The 24,030-nt window shown below is 43.2% G+C and overlaps 1 protein-coding gene across 3 annotated transcripts in view; it reads left to right on the top strand.

The window, feature by feature from the left end:
• LOC118794688 (activating transcription factor 7-interacting protein 1-like) overlaps window positions 1-18,959 on the top strand; it is a 40,134-nt gene extending 21,175 nt beyond the window's left edge. For 2 of the 3 annotated variants that reach the window (XM_036552937.1, XM_036552936.1), the window contains exons 2-15: window positions 7,276-7,334; window positions 8,344-8,890; window positions 9,111-9,621; window positions 10,360-10,574; window positions 10,887-11,099; window positions 11,898-11,965; window positions 13,643-13,722; window positions 13,976-14,656; window positions 15,262-15,317; window positions 15,993-16,056; window positions 16,460-16,606; window positions 17,735-17,959; window positions 18,195-18,277; window positions 18,480-18,959. In XM_036552937.1, coding sequence (XP_036408830.1) covers window positions 8,351-8,890; window positions 9,111-9,621; window positions 10,360-10,574; window positions 10,887-11,099; window positions 11,898-11,965; window positions 13,643-13,722; window positions 13,976-14,656; window positions 15,262-15,317; window positions 15,993-16,056; window positions 16,460-16,606; window positions 17,735-17,959; window positions 18,195-18,277; window positions 18,480-18,959 — 3,363 coding nt within the window. In that variant the 5' untranslated portion in view covers window positions 7,276-7,334; window positions 8,344-8,350. The remainder of the gene's footprint in view (window positions 1-7,275; window positions 7,335-8,343; window positions 8,891-9,110; window positions 9,622-10,359; window positions 10,575-10,886; window positions 11,100-11,897; window positions 11,966-13,642; window positions 13,723-13,975; window positions 14,657-15,261; window positions 15,318-15,992; window positions 16,057-16,459; window positions 16,607-17,734; window positions 17,960-18,194; window positions 18,278-18,479) is intronic. The other variant, XM_036552938.1, reaches the window with a different exon arrangement.
• Window positions 18,960-24,030: the final 5,071 nt, after the last annotated feature.

Below are 24,030 nucleotides of genomic sequence, written 5' to 3'. Positions count from 1 at the left end.
GTTGTGGGGAATAGAGTGAAAACCGCGTCATGGAAACAACTTAAAACAATGTTAATTTGTGGATCTATTTGATTTATGTTTTATTGTTACGTTATTTCCTTTTTCCAGTTGCTCACTGAATCTTATGAGTAACACTGAATAGTAGAAAATTGGACGTTATTTTCTGGAAAGCTGTCCAAGGAGGTTATTGTTAATTGTGTCACTAATAGATTATATTGTTATGTATATATGTTATATATTGTAGTTTTCTGAGAGCATACTGAGGCAAACCCCCCTGTTTGTTGGGATAAAATACTGAACACTAAAACATACAATATTCTTGTTAATTTCAGTTTTTTGCATCAGTTGTATTACCATTAAGAAATATGTTATTTTTACCCACTCCTGTAACTTGTTCCTCTTCATATGCAAGATGCTGCAAGTATAGAATTCATAGCTACATTTTGTGTCAGTTATTTTCTGGATCACAGAGGGAAATGTAGGTCATTGCTGAATCTCTCTAGAATGTTCTAAAGGTCACTGCATTAGAGTGAGAGAGGAATAGAGAGTGAAGTAAGCAAGATTTTTCTATTCAGTAAAATGTCGGTAGCGCAGCAGGCTGTAACAGGATCAAACCGGTTTCTGTTGCCTAGCTTCCTGATTGGCTAACCGCCTGAACAAGGGGGCTGGTTGTTACCAATTTTGGAAGACAGGAGCATTAGAATAGCTTCTAGTTTTCAAGTACAGTAATGGCATAGGTGTCCTTTTTGTGAAATTGTTCTTGTTAATTTGTTGAAATGTTCTGTCCTCTTTGGCAAATTATAGTTTAGCAGTTGGTATTGTAACTGTGAGCCCAGGGACTTGAGATTAAAAAGAATAAAAGGGCAACCACCACTGCACTGTGCACACTTACATGTGAACACATACACAACACAACAGAAATATTAACAGACTAAAGTTAATAGTGGATAAAGTGGTGCAAACAGTATAGTTACTCTGATATCTGTGAAAGTCTTTTTAAGCATGCTTAAAGCGTGGTTAAGAAAAGCCCATTCTTTAATTATTGCTGTGTTTGTCTTTTTGTTATACTAAGAGATCACACAGGCTGGAGAATTTCTCAGAAGTCTAGACTGACTCCTGTTTTTGACCACTGTTTATTTACCTGTGTAATCATCCAAAGATAGCATCAAAATGCAGCATGCCCTATTTAAAAAATTACTCAGTTACTTTATCAAAATAATCATATTGGCAAGCATCATTTGTTAGCGTAAATGACGACGTGCTGTTGATGATGTGTTACAAAACTGTTGACTAACAAATTAACTAGGCAGTAAAATGTTTGCCTTTTTATGGATCCAGAACAATTACTCTGTTGCTGCATGTGCCAGATTCTAAAAATGTTAACCTTTCCCTGGATGTTTGTCCCTAGCACCCTGGAACATCTGTGGATACTTTTTATGAATCAATTTATGGCTAATTTTGAATAATTGATTAGTTGGGCTCGTTAGCTTGGCACCCTCCCCCTTGTGCTAGTGTCAGTTAATCTATGTTCCCTGAGCCTCTCCCCCCTACCTGCAACCTCGCTCAGCTCTCAGTGGTACAGTCCATGCTTAGCTGTAATTTTCCACTCAGTCTCCCTGACACTGTATCTGTCTGACTGTGTTGGAGAGGGGGGAGGGGTGCATGGTGTGTCTGTGTGCGTGTGTGTGTGCGAGGGGAATTTGTGTAGATGAAGGTTGTGTGTATGGGGAGGGCTGCTGGCAGGGTGTGCTTGTGTTTAAGAGATAGGGGGCAGTGTGTTTAATGTTTGGTTTTATTATTTTTTTTGGATAGGCATTGTGTGGGTGTGTTGCAAAAAAAAAAAAGCTAGCTACATATTTGGTTTTCTGGTTGTGTTTGTTCATGCAGGACTCTTTTTGGTTTGTGTGAAAAATGTATGTTTTATGTTTGTGTGTCAGAACCATGTTCTCTGTATGTTTTGGATGTGCCCACATGTTGTTGTTTGTGATGGCGTCTTTGTGTCTGCTTACAAAAGCTCTGTCTGCCTTCAGAGCCAGTGAAAACATTTGGTCATTCCTTCGACTCCAGCCCCCACCCAACCGCTTTGCCATCTCTTGCATGTGGCTGCAACCATTGCATTCTTTTTAAAATTTTATTTTATTGTCCAGACACAAATTAGAATAGCAAAACAGGGAGCTGTTTCTATACAGACTACACTAAATTGTTCTGGTTTACCACCAGTTATTTTACAGAATTATATTGTCATATAACTCATAACCTGTTACATATACGTTTTTCTCCTTTTATCCTAGATGAGAGGACTACTGAGAAATATGAGCAATAAAATATTGGATGTGTGTAAGATATATTAACGATCATACCTGCAGGAGATGGTGAAGTTCACATGTAAAAATTAATACCTAATTCTGTCATTTAAATAGCCATTTTTGAAAGTATAATCGACAGAGTCAGTACTGCAGTTTTTTATTTCAAAGCTATTAATGTTTTTCAGTTGGCCTCTTCTGTACAGTCCTCTATTTGACATTTTGGATATAGGCACCCCAGAACAGTGCAACTGCAGAAAGCAAATGCAGAGACCCAGTCAAAGCTCAGTAAATTGTAGACACTATGCTTTGTCTGAGGTGAATTCAAGCTAGCTGAATCAAATGGAGATTTGATCCTACTATGATTTGAATATAGTTGCAAATTATGTATCCATTTTCTGTTGACAGAGTAATATATATGCATATATATGCATATATATTACTGCGTTCCAGAAATGTTCAAACACAACCTGGATATACACTTATACCTTTCAATTTGCAAGAAAGTCAAATGAAGAAGCACACATTTTCCGAGACAGGATACATCTCTGTACTGTTCAGTGCCATGTTGGTGTAGTGCACTGTATGTAACTGCAGTAAGCAAGTGTAGAGACCCAGCTCGGTAAATTCTAGAAGCAATGCTTTGTCTCAGGTGAATTTGAGCCAGATGAATCACATGGAAATTCAATCCTACTATGAATTTAATATAGTTGCAAATTATGTATCCATTTTTCATTGGCAGGGCACAAAATGTCATTCCTTACTTGGCTTTTATACCTCCTATATTACAGACACCTAAGCACCAGAACACATTTCCCTTGTGTTTAGGTGTTCTTTAGTATAATACTGATGGTTCAATTACTTTTACCTTTTTCATTTAGATTGTTTGCCTGCTGTGAGTTTTATGATTCTCAGAGAATCGCAGTATATAGGATTGCAGTGTTGGTGTGAAGGTGGGCTTAGACGCTACTGTGGTCCAGATGGATTACATTACATTACATTATTGTCATTTAGCAGATGCTCTTATCCAGAGCAACTTACAGTGGTTACAATTTTTATATGTTATCGGTTTGAACACCTGGAGGCACCTGAAGCAATTGTGAGTTAAGTACCTTGCCCAGGGGTACAGCAGCAGTGCCCTAGCGGAAAATCAAACCAGTAATCTTTTGGGTACAAGCCCTGCTCCTTACCACTGTGCTACACTGCCACCCCATATTGTTGAAAGTGTCCTGTGTTGGGAAGGGATTAAGGGAGACAGAACAAGGCAATGTGATTGATATGCATGCAGCAAGAGATAGAGTCTTTCTTAAAGAATACATTTGTATGAATGTTCGGAGGGATTGCCTGGCACTCCTCTGTCCCAGAAGAAATAAGCAGGATAAGACAAAAGTAATTTTTCATTGCTTCTAATCAAACAGTTGGCCCTCAACCAACTAATTGGCCTACTCGGTCTATTTGTTATGTGGTTGTCTTGGATTCTTATCACAGAAAGCCTTCCTTGGACTGCAAAGTGAGCAAAAATGTTTGTTCTTTGCTGGAACAAGATAATTTGCCACTTTCTGCAGGTTTAATCTGAGCTCAGATGGAGAGTGGAGGCAGATGTGTTGCGGTACAATGATCCATTTAAGGATTTATGAGGTGCAGCTATGCTGTAAGACATGATGCCTGGAGATCTTGCAATCCCTTCTAGTGTACCCAGATTCACGTTTTAATGAGTGACAGGACATGAAATAAGAAAAAAACACTGCCTGTCCAGTATAACAGCAGTCTTGAAACATATTTACGTATTTAATTGCAAGCCTTCACTGTTCTTCTCATTGGAATATGAGCTAACTATCTAAGTGTTGGCTTGTATTGTATTAGCTGATTAGCTAGTTGCCTATGTGGTGTGAATCTTACATTTTGGTATTCAAACATAGACTTGCTGTAACTGTAGTGTTGGACAGTTAACTTGCTAAATGGAAATAGATGGATAGCTAATATATCAGGCATTATAGATGTAGCCTTTAGCAGTTACTGTAGCCAGCAGTAGATGCAGCCAGTTTTAACCAGGCAGATTAATCTGTATGTTATAATATTTTTGCTAGATATCTATATGTCAGAATCCATTGTTAGCAGTCGCTATCTGTGAAGCTAAATCGTTATCACTAGGTTTCTAATTTAAACCAACATTAATATTTATTGTTATTGACCTTTGCATGTGAGGTGCATTTTGGTAATCTCACATTACTTTCTGCCCATTGATCAAATGTGGCTTGATTTAGAGGGGCAATAGCCTCTAGCTTTTGCTGCAACCAGTCATTTTGAGTATCAGTGGGTTCAGCTGGTACGGCTCTGACTTTGTATTAATTCCTATACGCCCATATGCTCAAGATGCAGATTCGACAAGCACTTTTTAAGATGAACAAAATGATCTTTTGAGTGACAAGCTAGCTATATTTGGTTGTCTGAGGCAACTTTAATTTTCCTCTGGTAAGTGGATCACTGTTTTATCATGGCATTTGTGTCAGCATATGCAGACTAACTGAGTCCATATCTTGATGTTAACTACAGAATCTAAAGACAACAACATATTTTTACATGTTTTATATGTTATATGTTATATGAGAAGCAGTAGAAGCAGCTTCTAACATTATTGGTTGTGTTCCCATTGGCATTATCGCTCACTTGCCTTAAGCACTTCCCCTCAATATGGTGCCAAGTCATATGGTAGAGGGTGTCCCAGTTGAGAAAAAGGAAATTTCCCGTAGTTGCATCAACTGACTGGAAGTAATGGAAGTACCCTTCAGTTTGGGTCGGATATCCAGGATGCCTTTCCAGGATGAATGGTTTGCACAGGTCTCTATTTTTTCCTCATTTATTTTATGAACTTCATTCAACCATAGCAGGAGTGAAAAACTCCCCCTTCTAAAGCAAATATATCACAGATGGTATTCAATTTTATAATAGGAATGAACTTTGAAAAGACTTGACTTTGGGGCTGGATATCAAGGCACACACTCATCTGAATCACCCTGATAATTATCTGGTTACCAAGTGGCATTTGTCAGGAGTTGTTTTTTACAAAGCTGGCCACACTTCACTACAATTTGCAGCTTGCCCACTGATTGCAGTTCTAAACAATGCAACATTTGAATGATTAAATTGCTTAAATTTGAGGATTGTGAGTCTTGCATTAATGTTTTGCTTCTCCAAAAGTATGGAGCTTGTTTTTTTTTTGCATCTAGGTTTTTTAAAACACTACACGTTTTAAAAAAGAGGTAACGTTCCAAAAATCAATTTTTGGAACGTTACCTGGAAATCCTCTTTTTTAAAATGTGTAGTGTTAAAACCTACTGTTTTTGTTTAATACTTATTAACAGCATTAGCATTATTATTCCAATGTGATTTCCAGAGATCACTACTTCTGCTATTTCCATGGTATCTTGGGGCTTTTTTTTTTCCCCCGGCGTTGCTCTCGATCTGTAATAAGTTGAGGCACTGGAATGATGGAAATGGAGTGTTACCCAAATGTACTCACACATGACACTCTTCCCTTCTGTCCTCAAGTGTGTACTTGTGTGATGTCATGTGAAGCATGCACTCGTTCACTTCCCTCCCCGGGGACATAGCTGCTGCGATTGGTGGCACAGCTGTTGAGAGGTCCTTGAGTGGTAAAAGCTGTGGTATCCACTTCTCTCCGGGGACCGGAGTCTGATTCATTTGTTTCCTGTCAGAAATTCGCTAGAGAAATCAGTATATTTATAGATAGCCTGTTTATCCTGGTTTCTGTGCTGTGAAGCGGTTTGATTCAACAGAATGTTGCGTGCACAGAGGACCCTGGTCAATAGCAGGTTCCAGCTGTCCCAAGTCATCTCTGTTGCTTAGAATCATTTTCAGAATGCGAACCGTACATTAGCCATGATTTAAAATCGTGCATGTCTTTGCATTCTAGAAACTTGTTGGTATGACCAGTAAAATGCAGTACATCAGCAGATTTGGGGGGGATGTTAATGCTGAATCTATTCTGGCTGGATTCTGAGTGTTTGATCACGTTTCTTAATATAAATCTAATACAGAAATTTTAAAAAATTGTTAGGCATGATATTTTAAAAAATTTTAATGGGCCTTTTCCACCCCTCGTTAAGTAATTTACAGTTTTTACTTATGCAAATTTATACTCAAAGGCCCACACACAGCTCAATATCAGAGAAGGATGGATACAGTCCACTGATGTTCCAATTCAGTCAACCCCTCGAGGCCTCACTAAGATCATGCAGGCCTCACTGGTATCTGTGAATATTCTACAAAGCTATTAAATGTGAAGCACCCGCATAGATGAGTGGCTAGTGCAGATTTACAGTAGAGAAAATGGTTTAAATAGAGAACAAAATTTGGAGTGATAACACAGCCGACATGCACCAGGAATCTAAACGCCTGTCTATCTCTAAGCATCTTAAGGGAGCCGTAAAAGCACTCATGAAATGACTGTTTGATGTTTTATCTAAACTGTCACATTGGTTTAATTTCGCTTATAATGCAGAACACAATTTTAATAAGCAAAACTCATGGGATTTTTTTTTTTGCCCCTATTCCTATGTAGCTGTTGCTAAATGTCCTCAGCTCTTTCTCGTGCTCTCTGTGGTACTCTCCGTGTTAAGGGGGAATGAATTTAAGAACAGGGTACAGTGAACCACACTTTGTGATACTGCGACTCCACATATAGCATGGAAGAACATGTTGACGTTTCTCCCATAGCTATTGCTATTGCCTCTAGGCTCAGTGATACCATGCGTCTGAACACAGCTATTGTTTTCACATAGTCCTGGAAGCTGAACCATGTTTGAACATACAGCACAAGTATCATTGTGGACCTGTAGACCTGGCACAAGCCCTGTGCTGTTGCCACTGCTCCACCCTGCTGGCCTAGTATGTAGGTTAAAATCATTTTAAATGAAACCATCTTATTCAGAGTTTCTTCTCTTTTCTTTAGATTCATCACACTGGCCGTCCCACTGACTCCATGAGCATAAACGTTACACAATCAAACAGGTAAGGAAAAGGATTTTCATTTAAGCTTTTTCATGAGCTACATCTTTCTGTACTTTTTTTTCTTCGATAAAACAGATGACTGTGTCACTATCAAAACTCAAGGAAATGGTATAATACAAAAAGCAATATGTAAACATTTCTTTTGATAGAGGAGCTTTCAATAAAAAAATCCCCAAACTGGCTTATTAATAAATGCTCAGAAATAGACAATGCCTCAGAGTTTTTATGACTGAATAAGCTGATACAAGTTTTAACTGATATTTTGAACATGAGCAAGCATTCACATAGTACAAACTCCTTTTTCTATGTTCCTAAAACTGGGCAAATATTTAATACATAACATCATCCACTGGCTCCTTGTTACTAGGCAGACTCGCTATCCTGCTCCTCTGATTTGCTGAAAGGAAATACCCAATGAGTGTACAAGGGGAGGTGCAAGAGGGTGGAGCTGTGCTGTGGGTGTGTCCTTTGAGATCATCATATGACTTTACTGCAGTACATTCTAAAGAGAAGTTAACCTTAACATATTTTGTCTGTTAACTACTAAGTACTGCAGCCAGATTGTGAACTGGAGTGGGGGCTGTGATGTTGTTCAGATACTGTGATTGATTATCTGCCCTTATTTCTATGGACTGATTTTTAGCCTTGCCGGCATGGTCTCTTGAATGAATAGACCAGAATACACTGGATGAACTTTGCTGAAATGTGAATTTTTTGCAAAGGACTGTGGTTAATCAAATTTAATCTGCACTGTAGTGTGTAATCAACAGACTGCAGTGCAGTGCCACTCAGCAGTGGTTATGATTGCAAGTTTACTCACAAAAATCAGGGGGAAAAAACAGCATGAAAAAGCATAAGAGCGCCCCCTGGTGCTGGATGTTGATTACTACAGGCACTGTCTTTCTCCTGTGCGGTTTTATCGCATCCGTTGAGTGCACAGTGACATACTGTCGAGCCCATTGCGTGCCTCTACTTCACTAGCATCCTCCTTGTCTCTCCCGGCTGTCAGGTGAACCATGGATGTGGCAGTACCGGAGGAGCCCCAGAAGAAAATCTTCAGGGCGAGGAAAACTATGAAAATCAGTGACCGGCAGCAACTGGAATCACTCCATAACACCCTGCCCTCCAATGTTGCCCCTTCCTCCACCGCCTCGACCTCTCCCCCTCCCGCCTTGGTGAACGGAAAGCACCCTGACAAAGGACAAACGGAGACGGAGAAAGACGGCGAGAAAATGGAGAGTAACGCAGACAAGAGCCAGAGGGAGGATTGTCCTTCCTCCCCGGTGTCCCGTTCGCCCACTCCCCCAGCTCTCTCTCTTTCCCTGTCCCCATCCCCACCCGCTCAGTCTCCTGAGCACACAGCGTCGCCGACGGCCCCCTCCTCGCCATCACGTCCAGCTGACCCTGCCGTGAAAGAGGGCGAGAAAGGAGAGGAGGACCCGGTGTCCGCGTGTCACTCGAAGGAGAAAAAGGAGAAAAAAGATGGTGAGAAGGAGGAGGAAGGAGAGCCAAAGAAGGCCGGAAAAACATCTGCCTCGTCAGAGAAGGAGAAAGAAGTGCGTCAGAGGTAGTGGGAGAACTGGTGGAGGGAGGGAGGGAGGGAGGGAGGGAGGGATGGAGTGGAAAAAATGACGGGGGTTTGGGGGAGGGATACAGAAAACTGAGATGGCGGAAACAAAGTTGAGTTTGGGCAGATGACAAGGCTTTGGCTCATTTCGGTGTGGATCTGGCCTTTGAAGTAGTGGTTGACCTAATGAATGTGGCTTTCCTTTTCAGGATGACCTCCCTGAACCTCAGGAATCCCCTCCACAAGCCTCCGCTGCCTCTTCCACACCTCCTGCCACTAACGGAGGAAGAGGAGAGGAGAAAGGGAAGGTGCCAGACGCTGAGAGACCCACCGAGTCAGAGGAAACCGTTGCCATGGATATGGGTCCTGTGAACCTAGAGGATGGCGCTCCCATCCTGGACAAAATGGCGGCTACCTCCTCCCTCTTCCAGTGCCCCGTCCCGCCAGCCAACACTTTTTCCTCCTCTCCATCCCTCTCTCCGTCCAACACACCAGAGTCTGACCAGGAGGTGAAAGAAGGATTCCTGGTGCTCAGTGAAGAGGAAGAGAGCCAGGGAGAGAAGGAAGAAGAGAAGGAGAACGAGGTTAAGGATGAGAGGGATGAAGAGAAGATGGACGTTGACGCAGAGAAAGAGGGCGAGAAGGAGGAGAATGCTGGCATTACCACTAAGGCTGCGGCCATTCCCTCCACCTCACCAGCACCCTCTGCTGGAGATACAGGTACTTGACTTGCTTGATAATGTAAATCACAAGTATGGAAGGACAACTGCATTGGCATTAGATTGAATCTGGCCCTAAGTTAGACACATGATTTGAAGTATACTCTTTTGTTTCTTGGGTACATCAAGTAAAGTGTCATCAAGGGCATCAAATGTATATTCTTTTGTTGTCATGGAAACTGGAACCAACCCTGGCTTATTTGGGCAATGCTACATTGGACCTGATGAAGACCTCTAGTTCTTGATGTGTGGATTAGTGTTAGGTGTAATCACAGGATTTCATTAAAGAGAATAATTTTCCTGCAGCTATCAGTGACTTCCTCAACCCCATTTACACTGCATAACCCTCCAGCTAAATACCAGCATGCCCACCAAAATGGCAGACTCATAGATTTTGCCTTTGTACTGCAAGTAAAACAATGCTGGCATTCATTTCCACAGAGCCATACACACTAGCCATTTCTGATAGGAAGTCAGGGAACACTTTTTAAAATTAACGGCCACAACAGGCCTTTGAGTCATAAAGATTACTGCAGTCTTTCTGTGGATTACTGCATTTTTGCTGATGCATTGTGAAAGGTCTCATACCAGCATTTTGTAGGTTTAGGGAATAGGAGTCTGTGGAAAGTGCCAGCATTTTAACATCTGCATTGTACCAGCATTTCTGCTGGTAAATGTGGTTTAACGTTAAGCCAACAAGCTCTCAGCTAAATGACCAGGCTGTTCTTCATTTAATCAGCGGAAGAGGAGGGTTGTGACAGCGTACCTTCAGCCAGGAAACGTGCCATGACCGGAGACTCGGACCCCGCGGGACACGCAGAGGGCGGAGATGAGGAGGGGCCTGGGGGACCAGAGGGCCAGAGCAAGAGGCCCAGGGTGGAAGGGGGAGAGCTGGAAGCTCACCTGGAGCTGAAGATCAACGCGAACCCTGAAACCCGACTCAAACTGGAGAAGGTGGGATCAGCCGCCGTGATTGATAGTGCATTTGCATTACATTTACATTTATTCACTCGGCAGGCGACTTTATCCAAAACGACTTACAGGCGAGGCAGAGTGCAGCACAAGCAAACAGCCGCATAAGGAGTCGACAATATTAGAAGCAGTGATAATAACTGATACGATAAGGCTTCTCCTTTGTCTCGGTGCGCTTTTTTTTTTTTTTTTTTTTTGAATGACCGATTTTGGCTAAGAAACAGAATGCGGCTTTTAATGTTCTCTCCCTTTACCTGTTCCTCCAACGGGCCCCCTTCTGGTCGCCTCCCTCAGGTGGTGCAGCAGCTGGTGGCGGAGCAGCTGCGGGTCTGGCAGCTGAGCGTGTTCGACAGGAGTCTGCAGGAGCTGAGGGAGCGCGTCGAGAGGATAGACTGTGCCACCAAACACCAGCAGACCCTCAACACGCTGCAGGCCAAGATCGCCCGGCTGACCAAGAAGTTCGGCGCCGCGAACCAGGCCAAGGAGAATGCGCGGAAACCGCAGGAGGTGAGAGAGGGAGAGGGAGGTGTCCTTACCGATGCGACTAAACCAGTCGCAGTTCAGGAACAGCTCTCAGAAGTCAAGACAGCCTAGGTAACAGACACTATTAAGAAATATCGATCTATTATAATTGTTCTATTTTGCCTAGCATTGCCCCAGTACTGGCTTAGTGATCAAAGGGCAATTTTTGGCTTCAAAAACATACACAAAATTTGTAATTTGTAGTTTGAGTAAGGCTAAACTTTTAATGTACCAAGTAAATTGGTCCTGATCTCTCTCTTTTTTTTTTTAATCAACTTCAGAGTATCAAACAGAACACATTTGAGGCACGTGGTCATCATTAGTTAGCTTCATCCAGTAACAATAGCACTGGAGAAGGTTTTATATCAAAATTGAATTGTTTGCTCTACAGATTCAGGAAATTCACACAAAAGTCCCCAGGCACGTTCGACCCTAAAGGAATACTAGGTCGCTAGCCTACTTTCACTTCTTTGGAGCCGATGGTTTGCTAGCTAATGTTAGATGCTGACAGCTAGCTAGCTAAATATTTCTAATTTTAAAAAAGTAGATGCTCCAATGTTCACTTTCCATTACATTGAAGAGTGCACGATTTAAATTTCGTTCATTTATAAATATGATTTCTAGCTACAGAAGGAACCTTTGGCAGAGTAGAAAGGAGAATCTTTGATTTTAATGCAGTTTAATTAAACAGCGTCCTGTCCCCTTGAATTTTTGTAGCATAATTCATTATAAATGAATATGAATGATATCAGATTTGTTTTTTGTGTGTGTTTTTTTTTGCAGATGCTCTCATCTCCGTCTGCTGCTGCCAGTACACCCAACGCCACTACAAACACCACTCCCACTTACCGGTATGTCAGACACACACTTCGTTTGATTGACCGATTGGTTGATTGATGCATTTGTACTTCAGAGACCCTCCGGTAACTGTCAAGTGAGATGTAACCACACTGAGTTGACTTTTTAAAAAGTCACACACAGTGATTCAGGCAGGAAAATGGGCGGCAGGTTTGTAGCGGGGTTGCCAGGCAACTGGGGCTTGAGCAATGCTGTCAGAGCCTCATCCACATCTGCGGCTCCGCCTTGTCTTTGGGGAAACATAAGGAATTTCACTTGACTAGCCTTCAGGCTCTGATGGTTTGCATGTAGCAAAACACAAACCCATGTTTGGTTCTGTCTTGTCCTGCACTGGGTTGAAGTTGGAACCCAGCAGTGGCTTTTTCCAAGGAAATGTTATGTCGCGCTACTCAAGCATGTGTTTTGGTCTGTGGCCATGATGGTGATAAGCAGATTGCAGCGGTTAAGAAGTGAAGGCATAATCGTCCCTATACAGCCACCATAAACAGCCATAATCAAGAGGAGAGGAGAGCTGCTTCCAAGGTTGCTACGCGCGGACACACACACACCTGGCCGATGATGTCCTTGTAGTGATAAGGCAAAGGACAGATCCTTACCAGGCTCAGCACCCTGCATGTGTTTGTGGGCATTGGCAGACATGGTGGTCGTCATGCCATAGAGATGTGAAACACAGAGTGGATATCGCAGAGCAAAGAGAAATACTGCTTTGTAAGGAGAGAACTCCCATGCAAGTGTTTTCTATGGTGTCTGAACACAAAGGCGTTAGTGGTAGCCAGGTTTTAAAGAATGTACAGGACAATGAATAATAATGAACTGGTCCTCCAGCCAGCGTTGCCAGATTGGCGATTCAGTCTCCTCGTCTGGATTTTTTGCAGTATCCAAGTGACCTGCAAAGCAGAGAGGGGAAATTTTCAGCTGGCGAAGTGTAACAAAGATGAGCTCTGGCACGTGTGACAAATGCAGCCATATGGCGTGCAGAGAAAGCGTAGTCATGAGTCTTATTTTTACCTTTGTGCCAGTTGTGCCCTACATTCAAACTGTCATGTACAGCGTATGTTCGATATGTTATTGATGTTAAATGTGTCTGTTGTTTTGATTTAGGTTATTAATTTCTTTGATTTGTGTATTTTGCACCATCCTTGACTTTCTTGATCTCTGTCTATACCATTGGTCTTAAGTGCCTTATAGTGTGTGTCTTGTATTGTATGTGACCAAAGAAAGCAAATCTATTTGAATCAGACTGAGTGTTATATTTTTAATGAAGCTTAGACCAAAATACTTGCTGTGACCACATGTATAAGAATAAATGTGGTGGTTCTTGCCCTAAAAAAGACACACAGTTTTGGAGGGAAAGCTATTCGAACAAATGGACCTGCACATGACCTGAAAATTAAGTTCTCGATGAGGCTGCCGCCAGAAAACGAGTGTAAAGCAGGGCAACACTGCCCCCTGGGGTTGAAAGATATGTACTGCATCTTGCCTCATACAAACACAATTGTTATATCCCTGCTGTTATTTTTTTCTTCCTGCTTTCCCACCATTATCCCCTGTCATATGATATCTCTCTGTCTCTTCTACCTTTTCTGCAGAGGTTTTACTTTCCCCTTCCCCTCTGTCCCCTCCCACCCCTGTGCCACATGCTCACTTTCAGCCTCTCTATTTCTTAACAGGACCGTCCGGTCAATTCTGGACTCCAAGCGAGGTGAGCATCCCGGTCAGAACCAGACCCAGAGTCCAGCTAGCTCCACGGGTAAGATTACTTTTCTCTTCCTCAGAACATCTTTCCAAGTCTGTAAATTTCCGTGACCTGGTTCCATGCCTCCGTCAGTTTTACTGTACTGAGAACTTCATTGCACGCCTCTGTCATTGTAAATTTTTAACTCAGGGGCTCAGTTTTTAACTAAGCACACCAACCAGCCCTGTGAGGACATAAGAATAATATTGCGATGCACCTCCCCTCATTATCTCTTTCTTTCCTCCTTTTGCCTCTCATTTTCTCTCAGGCCCCCGGCTCCCCTCGACCTCCACCCCCCCGACTTCCAGCTCCGTGGGGCCGTCCCCTGTGCTGTCCCTCAACACTACATCAGGTCCTGCCCTTCCCTCTACCTCCCTCAGCAGCGTGGGCTCCTCCGCCTCCCAGAACCAGGCCCTAATGATAAAGGCCGGCCCCGCAAACAGCGCCCTCGCCCCCAGCACCACAGCCTCCGCCCCGAAGCCCGTGTCCCTCCAGCCGCTGCTCATCCAGCTGCCGCTCGCCGTCACCAACGCCCAGGCGGGGGCGCTGGTGAGCAACAGCAGCAGCGGCGTGGAGCTGGTGCCGGTGTCCTCCCTGGCCGGAGTGAGCACCCTCAGCAAGGCGAAAACGACGCCGGCGACCACCACGTTCATCATCCAGAAGCCGGCGGTGTCCTCGGCGGCGGCGGCGGTGCCCTCCTCGCCGTCGCTGCCGCAGATCACGCTGGCCCGCGCCGCCGTGTACCCGGGCAGCAGCGGCATCATCAGCGTGCCAAGCGCCGGGGTGTCCGTCACCTCCGCCCGCACCCCGACCCAGTGCGCCTCCCTGGCGGGGGCCGCCTCGTCCTCCTCGCTGCCCGCGTCCGCCGTGCCCGCGGCCACAGGGGGGCAGTCGTCGGGGGCAACTGCTTCTGCACCAGTGTCCTCGGCCTCAATGGCCTCGAAGACAGGTGATTATGTGGTGTGTGTGGCTGTATACTTGGCTACCCTTGTCTACTCAGGTTGCACAAGTTAACTTGTGGTAGGACTTAAATAGTGTTATGCTCACACTCACTGGTCTGGGAGTGTTGTTAGCCTGGTCTGACACTGTTTCCCTTTCAGGTTGAATGGGCACACTTCTGTTCTTTTGTGCTGGGAGTCATCCTGGCTAAGTAATGAACACCATCAATGTAATGTTAACACCACATCTGATTGGTTTGGCACGGTCACTGAAACTGTGATGAGCAGTGATTCATTTTCATAGAGGGTAATAAAAAATAATAATAAATAATACAAGTGGTTCTATTAAGTGATGACGATATAAGCTTTGTGATTGTCAGCAATGTTGAGTTTAATATTAGCCATTGCGCACAACATTTAAAGATCAAACACTTCAGCACACAGGTGCATCTGTAATGTTTCTTCCTCTTTTCCTCCCTCCCTGCGCAGTCTCTTGGGTGACTGTGTTCGGGTAAAAGCCAGGTCATCGTAACCTGGAGGGTCTTTTGATATAAAAAGCTCATTGTAAGTCCTTGTACATGCTGTGCTAACATCTTTCTTCCCTTTTCACTCTCAGATAATCAAGCTACAAACCATGCTCCAGACTCCACTACAACAAAGACACCTGTACAGGTAAGAGTGTGCCTGAGTCATTCTCTCACTTCCTCTCACTGAATGAGCTACGCAACACAGTTACACAGCTACGCAACACAGTTACACAGCTACGCAACACAGTTACTCAGCTACGCAACACAGTTACTCAGCTACGCAACACAGTTACAGTTAGAAATAAATGCACTCCGATGTTTTACAACTTACGTAATACAGAATGACTTTGACATGTTGAGCTTCTGTCTGTCATTTCTATTCTAAAGCATTGTAAGCTGTTCTCTATTCAGGGGAAATAACTGTGAATCTCAGCATCATTAGATGAGGGGGAAGCATCTTATCTATGTACTAGTTTTGCTTTATTTTGTACCTCTGTATGTCTTGTTTAGATTGCCCTTTTAGATTGTAACCATGTTTATTTAGGGTAGATTTGGTACTCATAAATCCAGATAAGGGACATTTTTACACCTCCACAAACAACCGACAAATAAGTCGTTAATGGTTTTCCTTTTTAATTTTGTTGGTGATTCAAGGGATTATTCAGAGTGTAAAGCTGAAAGATCGTTGAATTTATCTAATTGCACATTTGTGTTTTTTCATAACACATAGAATTTAAATGGGGAAAAAAGGCTTTATGATGTCACAGAAGCTGTGTGCAGGTGCCAGTGTGTAGTGTAAAGTCTGTGTGTTTGCTTCCAGGCATCTCGCACCAGTCGAGCAGGGGCTGTTATAGACCTGACTGAGGATGATGATGATGTACTAGGTGAGGATGATCTTGCCCTTCCTCCTTTTAGGCCCATACCCTGCTTCCCCTTTTTGTTTCTGGCTTTCTCCTCTTTCTCTGTCCCCTCTCTCCCTTTGCAGACTGCTGTTTAACAGTGTTACGTGTGTAGCAGGCGTCTGTAATATACCTGTAATATATATGATGGGGCAGCAGTGTAGCATAGCGGTTAAGGAGCAGGACCAGTTTGATTCCCCATCAGGGCACTGATGCTGTACACTTTGGCAAGGTACTTACCCCAGGATTGCCTCAGTAAATATCCAGCTGTATAGTTTCTAGTTTCTCTGGATAAAATCCAGTTTTATCCAGAGATTTCTCTGGATAAAATCATCTGCTAAATGCCCATAATGTAATGTAAAATGTAACGTACCCCTCTCTGCTGCAGTGACGGGAGTGAAGAAGGCTCCTGTCCAATCGGGTGCATCTGTAGCAGCATCCCCTTCCTCTTCATCACCTTCGTCAGCTGTCCAGCGAGCCACAGGCCCAGGTCCCGGTGCCCTCAGCCATGGCACCATGCATGCTCAGCCAGCTGGTAAGAGTCTGGGCTCCACAAGTCCAGCTCCTCTGTGATTTTCCCAGCCAGGGGCCAGTGCACTGTCTGGGCGTATGAAAAAAATTAAGGTCTAAACCTCTCTCCTTCCTCCCTTGCCATCAGTCTGTTGTATGATAGTGTTCATGTAGTACGGTTCAGGTCTTGGTTACACCTGTAGTTATTTCTGTATGTAACGCACGTTCTTGTAAATAAATCAACAACTCTTTTTGTTACTGGGCAGCGCATGTTGTAAAGCTCCACTCTCCTGTCTTCCATCTATCTTCTGTCTTTACTCACATTCTGCACCTGCACTCTCCTCAGTGTAGTTTTTCCACTTGCAGTTTGTGGAAGTGGCATTACCTTCAGTGTACACCCAGCTTGTGCAGCTAGTCCCAGGGTTGCTTGGTCTCTGATTTTCAAAATTAGGTCCAGATTCACTGTAACTGCAGTGGTGCTTTGCCTTACATAGTATTCACCAATAGTTTCAGTGACTGCAGAACTTGAGATGTGTGACTATCAAAAAACAAAAAAATTAACATTGACACTAGCCATAGGGCTTAGATTGAATCTGGGCCTTGTTGTGGAGACAGTGGAAGTGAATGAGAAAAAGCAACACAGTGGTTTTGCATGTGGAAGGTGCTGCTGAAAAAGGCTGAAAACCCCTGTAACAGAGCAGTAGGGGTCCATCTAGTGGTAAACAAGGGGAAATGCACTGAGGCCAGCTTGCAAGGGAGACAGCTGCATGTTAGGGATGAGCAGTAGTGTCCACATGCTTCATATGAAGCTAAGCAAGTCGAATGCAGCATGAGCTTCTCAGATAGTTTTGGTATCCTTTATATGTGGTATCATATTTTTGTGTTAATTGGTAGAATTAGCACCACCTTGGCTGCTGTTTTTTTTTTTTTTTTTTTTTTTGCGGTATTAAGTGTTTTAAAGTGCTGTTCCAGTAAGCATGTCTGCACAAACACAGTGCTTTGTCAGTACTCCTAGTGTCTCCTCTGTGCATGTATACTGTATTAAACTAACTTGCCCTCACGATAATGCTGAGTGCCAAATCCAGCCCTGCCACCGCCTAGTTTGTATACACAGTACTGTATTAACGGCCCCCCCCTTTCTTTCTCTCTACAGCTCAGACAACAGTGAATGTGTTACAGAGACCCCAAGCTGTGGCCCCCAGTCGGGCCCTATCCACTACCTCTAGGCCCCTCCCCTCTTCCTCTACTTCCTCCTCTTTGTCAGCCCCCCCTCTCCACAACTCTGGTTCAGTCACCGGGGCAGTTGGGGGTGGCAGGGGGCTGGTGGGGGTAACTGCGGCAGGGGGCAGTAACCAACAGGGCAGCCCTCAGGCCACAGGTAACACTGAGAGGGTTTAATACAGTATACACTCACTCATGCAGGTAAACGGACAGTGCAGTAAAGTAGAGCACTGAGTGACCGCTCACACAGGGCTTGACTCAGCACTCTACACGCAGTCTGGCTGGCCAGAGACAAACTGACAAATTACCCACCAGTGTTATAGACAGATGAATCCTGCTTCTCCATACAATGATTACGTAATGGCTGTTCTTGCCTGTCTTCCCTGTTTTAGGCGTCACAGTGAGGTTGTCCCCTCAGAGTGGTCAACATCCGTTAAATGGACCACAGCTTACAGTCCATCATCGCCCCATGCAGGTGAGACAAAGGAAACCCAACCTCAGACTAATATTGGTTATGTGATCGTGTCCAAGAAGGACATATAATATAACATAATACAACACAAATAAGATATATAAGGGATAAAAAATTGTTTAGTCATAGTTTAACCAGCATTTATGTTACATTTGATTGATAATACATTTACCTTAATGCTGGATCATCTCTTTTCCCCTCCCAGGACTCCCCGTCTAAAAACCTCCCGGCTGCGACCCCGGGTTCCGCCCTCAACCCCAACCCTCCGGTCCCGGGCCTCCCGCCCCTGCCGTCGTCCCCAGCGCCGCCCCGCCTGCCCCCCGAGGCGGCGCACACCTCGCCCCCGCAGCAGCCGCAGCTGAAGCTGGCGCGGGTGCAGAGCCAGAACGGCATCGTGCTCTCCTGGTCGGTGGAGGAGACGGACCGCACCTGCGCCGCCGTGGACAGCTACCACCTGTACGCCTACCACCAGGACCAGTCGGGCCCGGCCAGCTCCGCCGCGTCCCAGTGGAAGAAGATCGGCGAGGTGAAGGCCCTGCCGCTGCCCATGGCCTGCACCCTCACCCAGTTTGTCTCGGGATCCAAGTACTATTTCGCGGTTCGCGCCCGCGACGTCTACGGACGCTTCGGCCCCTTCTGCGAGCCCCAGTGCACTGACGTCATCGCTCCCTCGTCCTCCAGCTGAGAAGACGAGAGAGCTTTTCTCTTTTTGTATGAAAAATATCTTTAAAAAAAAAAAAAAAAAAAAAACTAAAATGCAAAAAATTACAAAATTGAAAGATGTTTAAATAAAGTTACTCATAAAAATGAATATATGCTTGTTTTGTTGTGATGTCTGATTTTGCCTATTTTAAAAGGCACTTGGGTTTGTTCTATGAGAAAACTGCACCCAGGGAAAGTTTTTGCCTTGTATGTATAGGTGTTCAGACACCTTCGCAAAATGTTAGTCTCGGTGTCCTTTATTAGACTGAGATCCTGAGAAATGTCAAGAGAGAAATCTAAACTCAAAGTCAGCAACATCTATACAAAAGGAGATTTTTCTGATGTCCTTTGCAGGTGTGAATTGTGAGCGCAGGTGGAACTTACAACAGGTGAATGCGGATCTTAAAGCGAGGAGTGCACCCCATGCAAATACAGGGGCCATTGAGCAGTGCAGAGAGCGCTTTTCTGAACTGAAATGCAACCTCTCTGCTCTATAGACAGAGCAGCTTCTATCATAAGTTAGGAAAAACTGTCCAGGAACAGCAATGAGGTCCTCCTCCATTTAACTGTAAGTCTCCTTCCTCTGAAACACCGCTGTTTGTGTAGAATTCACCATCTTAGATCTCCCTGACTTGCAAAGTCCCTGTGATAACTACAGACTCCTCATACGTAAATAGGGTTCCCCAGACCAGCTAAAAGTCCCATCATATTGTATGTTACAGCACCACAATCGTTATAGAACCTGGGCAGTCCTCTCATTTTACTAGAGACAGATCACTGCTGGAAATGGCTAGACCACTAGTTGCTTTAACATCAAATTCTGAGAGGAGCTTATCCCATGCTATTAATACTTCTCAGAAAAGAATGATACCCTTATGGTATTATTCCCTTTCAAATATTAGCAACTCGTTCAAGTGCCATAAATTAGCCAACACACAATGAGAGTTAGAGATCAGCACAGCATTCACTGTGAGTGGAGGTTAACACATGTATGGTTCATACCATCCAAAGTCCAAGTTAATGGTTCACTTAAGATGTAAAAACTAGTGTAAAAAAAGTGTGACATTAGCTTTTCCAGAATAAACACAGAACAACAGAACAAAAAAATAAGAATTTCCTTTTGCAAATGGCATTGACCAACTGTTGTTGACCTTGTATTCGGATCACATAAAATGTGGATTAGTTTTCAGTACTGTCAGGAATCCTGAGGCAGGAAATAACCTGAGAAACACACACTTATACATCACTGATAAAACAGAGATACAATCCCAGTCAGAAGAAACACCTGATTAAGATAATGCTTTCAAAGATATTTTGGTCTAAATACTTCTTAAATGCTTGAAATTTGTTTCTTACACAAATATAAAATAGTGAGGTTGATGCCTATGTATAAAAAAAAACATTCATTTTAAAAACATTTTTGGCTATTTTGAAGAATCTAAAATATAAGATAGTTTTGATTTGTTTAACTCTTTTTGGTCACTGTATAATGCCATTTATGTTACTTCATAATTTTGATGTCTTTATTATTATTCCAAAATAAAGAAAAACCTTCTATGAGTAGGTGTGTTCAAGCTTTTGACTGGTACTGTGCATAATTAAAAAGTACAAAATAATAAATCATGCAGTAGGACTAAGGGTGTAGATCTAGCTACTCATTCAGTCTTCCAGGTTCTACAGTTCTAAGGTACATCCCAAAAGCCTGTTTCACTTCATCATCTAGACTGTCCCATCCATAGAGGTGGCTGATCCTCACTCAATTTGTCAGTCAATTTTAGTGTTGATGCTCTGATATAATGAGGCAGATGGATGGGGTCCACTGACCCCCAGATCAGTGATGGAGCGTTAATGCTAACAGTCCAGAGTTTAATTCACAGAAACACAGTGGATGTATGTATGTATTGACCGGCTGTTGTGTGTGTTGTTGGCAGGGCTGAGAGACAGGGAGCTCTGTCAGACAGCGTCGTAATTGGCTTATTAGATTCTGTGTTGTTCTTTAGAGTGGATAGACTGTACTCTTTGTGTGCCAGATCTGACTGTAAGTCTTCCCTAACAATTGATGTTGAGACACTGAGACCATTTGCCCCGTGTAGATTATAATCATATTAGGTTGCAATTTGTAGCAGTTGTTTTATGATTTATAAAAATGACACAGGGATAGTATAATTTAAACTGAGAGTGGCCTTACGGGTCTTGCAAATAAAAATGTCTCCACTATCAAAAGGCAGTTTTAAAGGAACTTCCACACACTCGAGCAACTATGACCACGCTGTTGAGTGAAACCAAACACCCTCGCGAATGTGGAACTTCGCATGGAGACTCCTCTGTCTGTATACAAAATACCCAAAACCCCATTGCAATCTTTTGCCTGTAATTAAGGATGGGATTTAGCCATCCAGTATCCAACAAAAGAACAAACAAAATATGCACAAGGAAAAAAGTAAAATTGGCTCACATGTTAATTATGCAAAACAATTAAAAGCCATTCCAGGACAATAAGCGGTTTAAAGGTAAGGTTTTTGTGCCTCTATTTTCTTTGGTGTTTCCAATATGTCTGTTGCAATTGCCTTCCTACTTAAACAAAGATAATGCACGTATAAGCATGATATGCTTCACAAGCCTCTTTTCCGTGCCAGTGAAATTCTCCAATCCCTTTTAGAACCCTGCAGCATAATATCTTGCATGGTTTCGGTATAATCTGAGGCTACATGTTAAATCTGAATAAACGGTTTATTCTCTTGAGCAGCCAGCTCATGTCTGGTACGTGATCTGAGGCATGCCGATTGAAATTATCATCACTTCAGGGGCTTTGTGGGACATGATTACAAAGATTTATGTGCGCTGTAGGTAATGAAAACGCACTGTTCGAATGTACTCAAAAGAATTAAGTCACACTGGAAAGCGTTGCCTCTTTCCATATCAGCTTAGTCAAACCGGTCCAGGTGCCAAACATTTTTATTGCCTAATGAGAATTTCTTGTTTCAGAACATCCTTGTTCCTATTCCAGGGTCATTTAAAAAACTTAGCTCAGCATGTTTCTGCTTTCATGTGGAAGTAGGTTTATTTTTCCATTTATGAATAATGTCTGAGACCTGAAACCACATGAATAGCATCTCCTGTCTCACAGTTCCAGTTTCCTCTCATCACACTAAAAATGCCACTGTACTTTGAGTGCAGAAAAGATGATTTGCTTTATCCCTGTTCCCCGGTCCCTCTTTTAACCATCCCTAACAGCTTCTGCGTTTCACCTGTGGCACAGACCTGCAGGGATTACACCTGTGTATCAGGTTCTGCGTTTCACCTGTGGCACAGACCTGCAGGGATTACACCTGTGTGTCAGGTTCTGCATTTCACCTGTGGCACGGACATGCAGCGATACCACCTGTGTATCAGGTTCTGCATTTCACCTGTGGCACAGAGGTGCAGGGATTACACCTGTGTGTCAGGTTCTGCATTTCACCTGTGGCACAGAGGTGCAGGGATTACACCTGTGTGTCAGGTTCTGCGTTCCACCTGTGGCACAGAGGTGCAGGGATTACACCTGTGTGTCAGGTTCTGCGTTCCACCTGTGGCACGGACGTGTAGGGATTACACCTGTGTGTCAGGTTCTGCATTCCACCTGTGGCACGGACGTGTAGGGATTACACCTGTGTGTCAGTCCACCTGCCTCCTTCAGCCTTGCCAGGTGAAGCACTTGGCTGGAAAGTGAGGCTAGCAGGGAACAATAATAATAATAATGCAATTTATTCCTATGTATAAGGTAAAAGCTTCAACAAATGATAACGATGATGATGATGATATTAATATGGCTAAATTAAAAAAAAATAAACGAATAAAACTGGGAGTGTTATAGCCTACAGTGTATGTCTTTCTGTATGATATTTGAAACCATTGTTATTTTACATATTATCAACATGAAATTAATTTTACGTTGATTTTCTCTTCATATTTTTTGCTTTTGCTAATTTAGTTTTTCTGTCTTTTGCCTTCTGTCTTACCTTATTGGCCGTTAAATTTTACGTTTTCGTATGTACAATAATGACTGAACAAAGTAAAAAGCATTGAAACATTATTATTATGATTATTTTTATTATGATTATTATTATTACTATTGTTGTTGTTGTTGCTGTTCCCCGACAGCACACAGCATGTCAGTAAAAACCATAGAATTCAGGTTGTGCTTATTTTATTATTATTTCATTATTATTAATTATTATTTACTTATTTACTTATGAGGAGAGGCGGGCCGGGGAGTCGTTCGTATATTTGGAGCGTTGAAAACGTAAAAGCGCTCAACCATTTTTCAAATCTTGTGCGTTAATGAAACATGCAGTCCAATTTAAATGGAAATTGAATGTGCTCTTTTGCAACGAGAAGATGCACTGGTAGGATCGAAATATATCTCAACATTTTGTTCAGACTGAATTCCCTTACAGCGCAACAAAACGAAGTTCTCAATCTGCGTAGTAGGCTACATTTAAACATTCAAACAAGAAGAACAAACGACTTTTCTGTAAATATCACAAGGCTAGATCCTCCCGACAGCGACGCACCAGAAACGTGTTTAACTTGGCAAAAAGCACTGCACGCTGTCAAAAGACAAAACGATTTTTTTTCAGTGTTTGAACAAGTCAAACGGGTTTCTGTGCCTTGCATTGTAATCAAGCAATTTATCTTGCCTTGTCAAAAAAGTTGCATATGCTGTGATTGCTGACATCACCACTGAACCAACAGAATTTACATGCATATTGCTTACAGGTTGGAATATCACTTGCGTTGTTGCCAAAAACAAAAATACAGCTTGCCGTTTTTTTTTTTATAATGCGACCTTTCGGCGTAGCATGATTGCAGACTGAGATGTATAGTTTTACATGCGTTAAAAGAGGAACCTAATGGAGGGTGCAATTGCTCCCAGTTTCACAGCTGTGGGAGAGAGTGGGAGCCCTTGGTGGTCATCAGCAGGAAAGGAAGGGTCAACAACAGGTAAGCAGCCATGTTGGGAAGGGTTTAGGCAGATGGAAGATGGCCATTGGACACGCTAAATATCGGATAGG

Source organism: Megalops cyprinoides, chromosome 19 (assembly GCF_013368585.1).
Source record: "Megalops cyprinoides isolate fMegCyp1 chromosome 19, fMegCyp1.pri, whole genome shotgun sequence".
NCBI classification, from domain to species: domain Eukaryota; kingdom Metazoa; phylum Chordata; class Actinopteri; order Elopiformes; family Megalopidae; genus Megalops; species Megalops cyprinoides.
The sequence above is the reverse complement of the archived record's forward strand: the minus strand, read 5'-3'. Positions and strand labels throughout refer to the sequence as shown.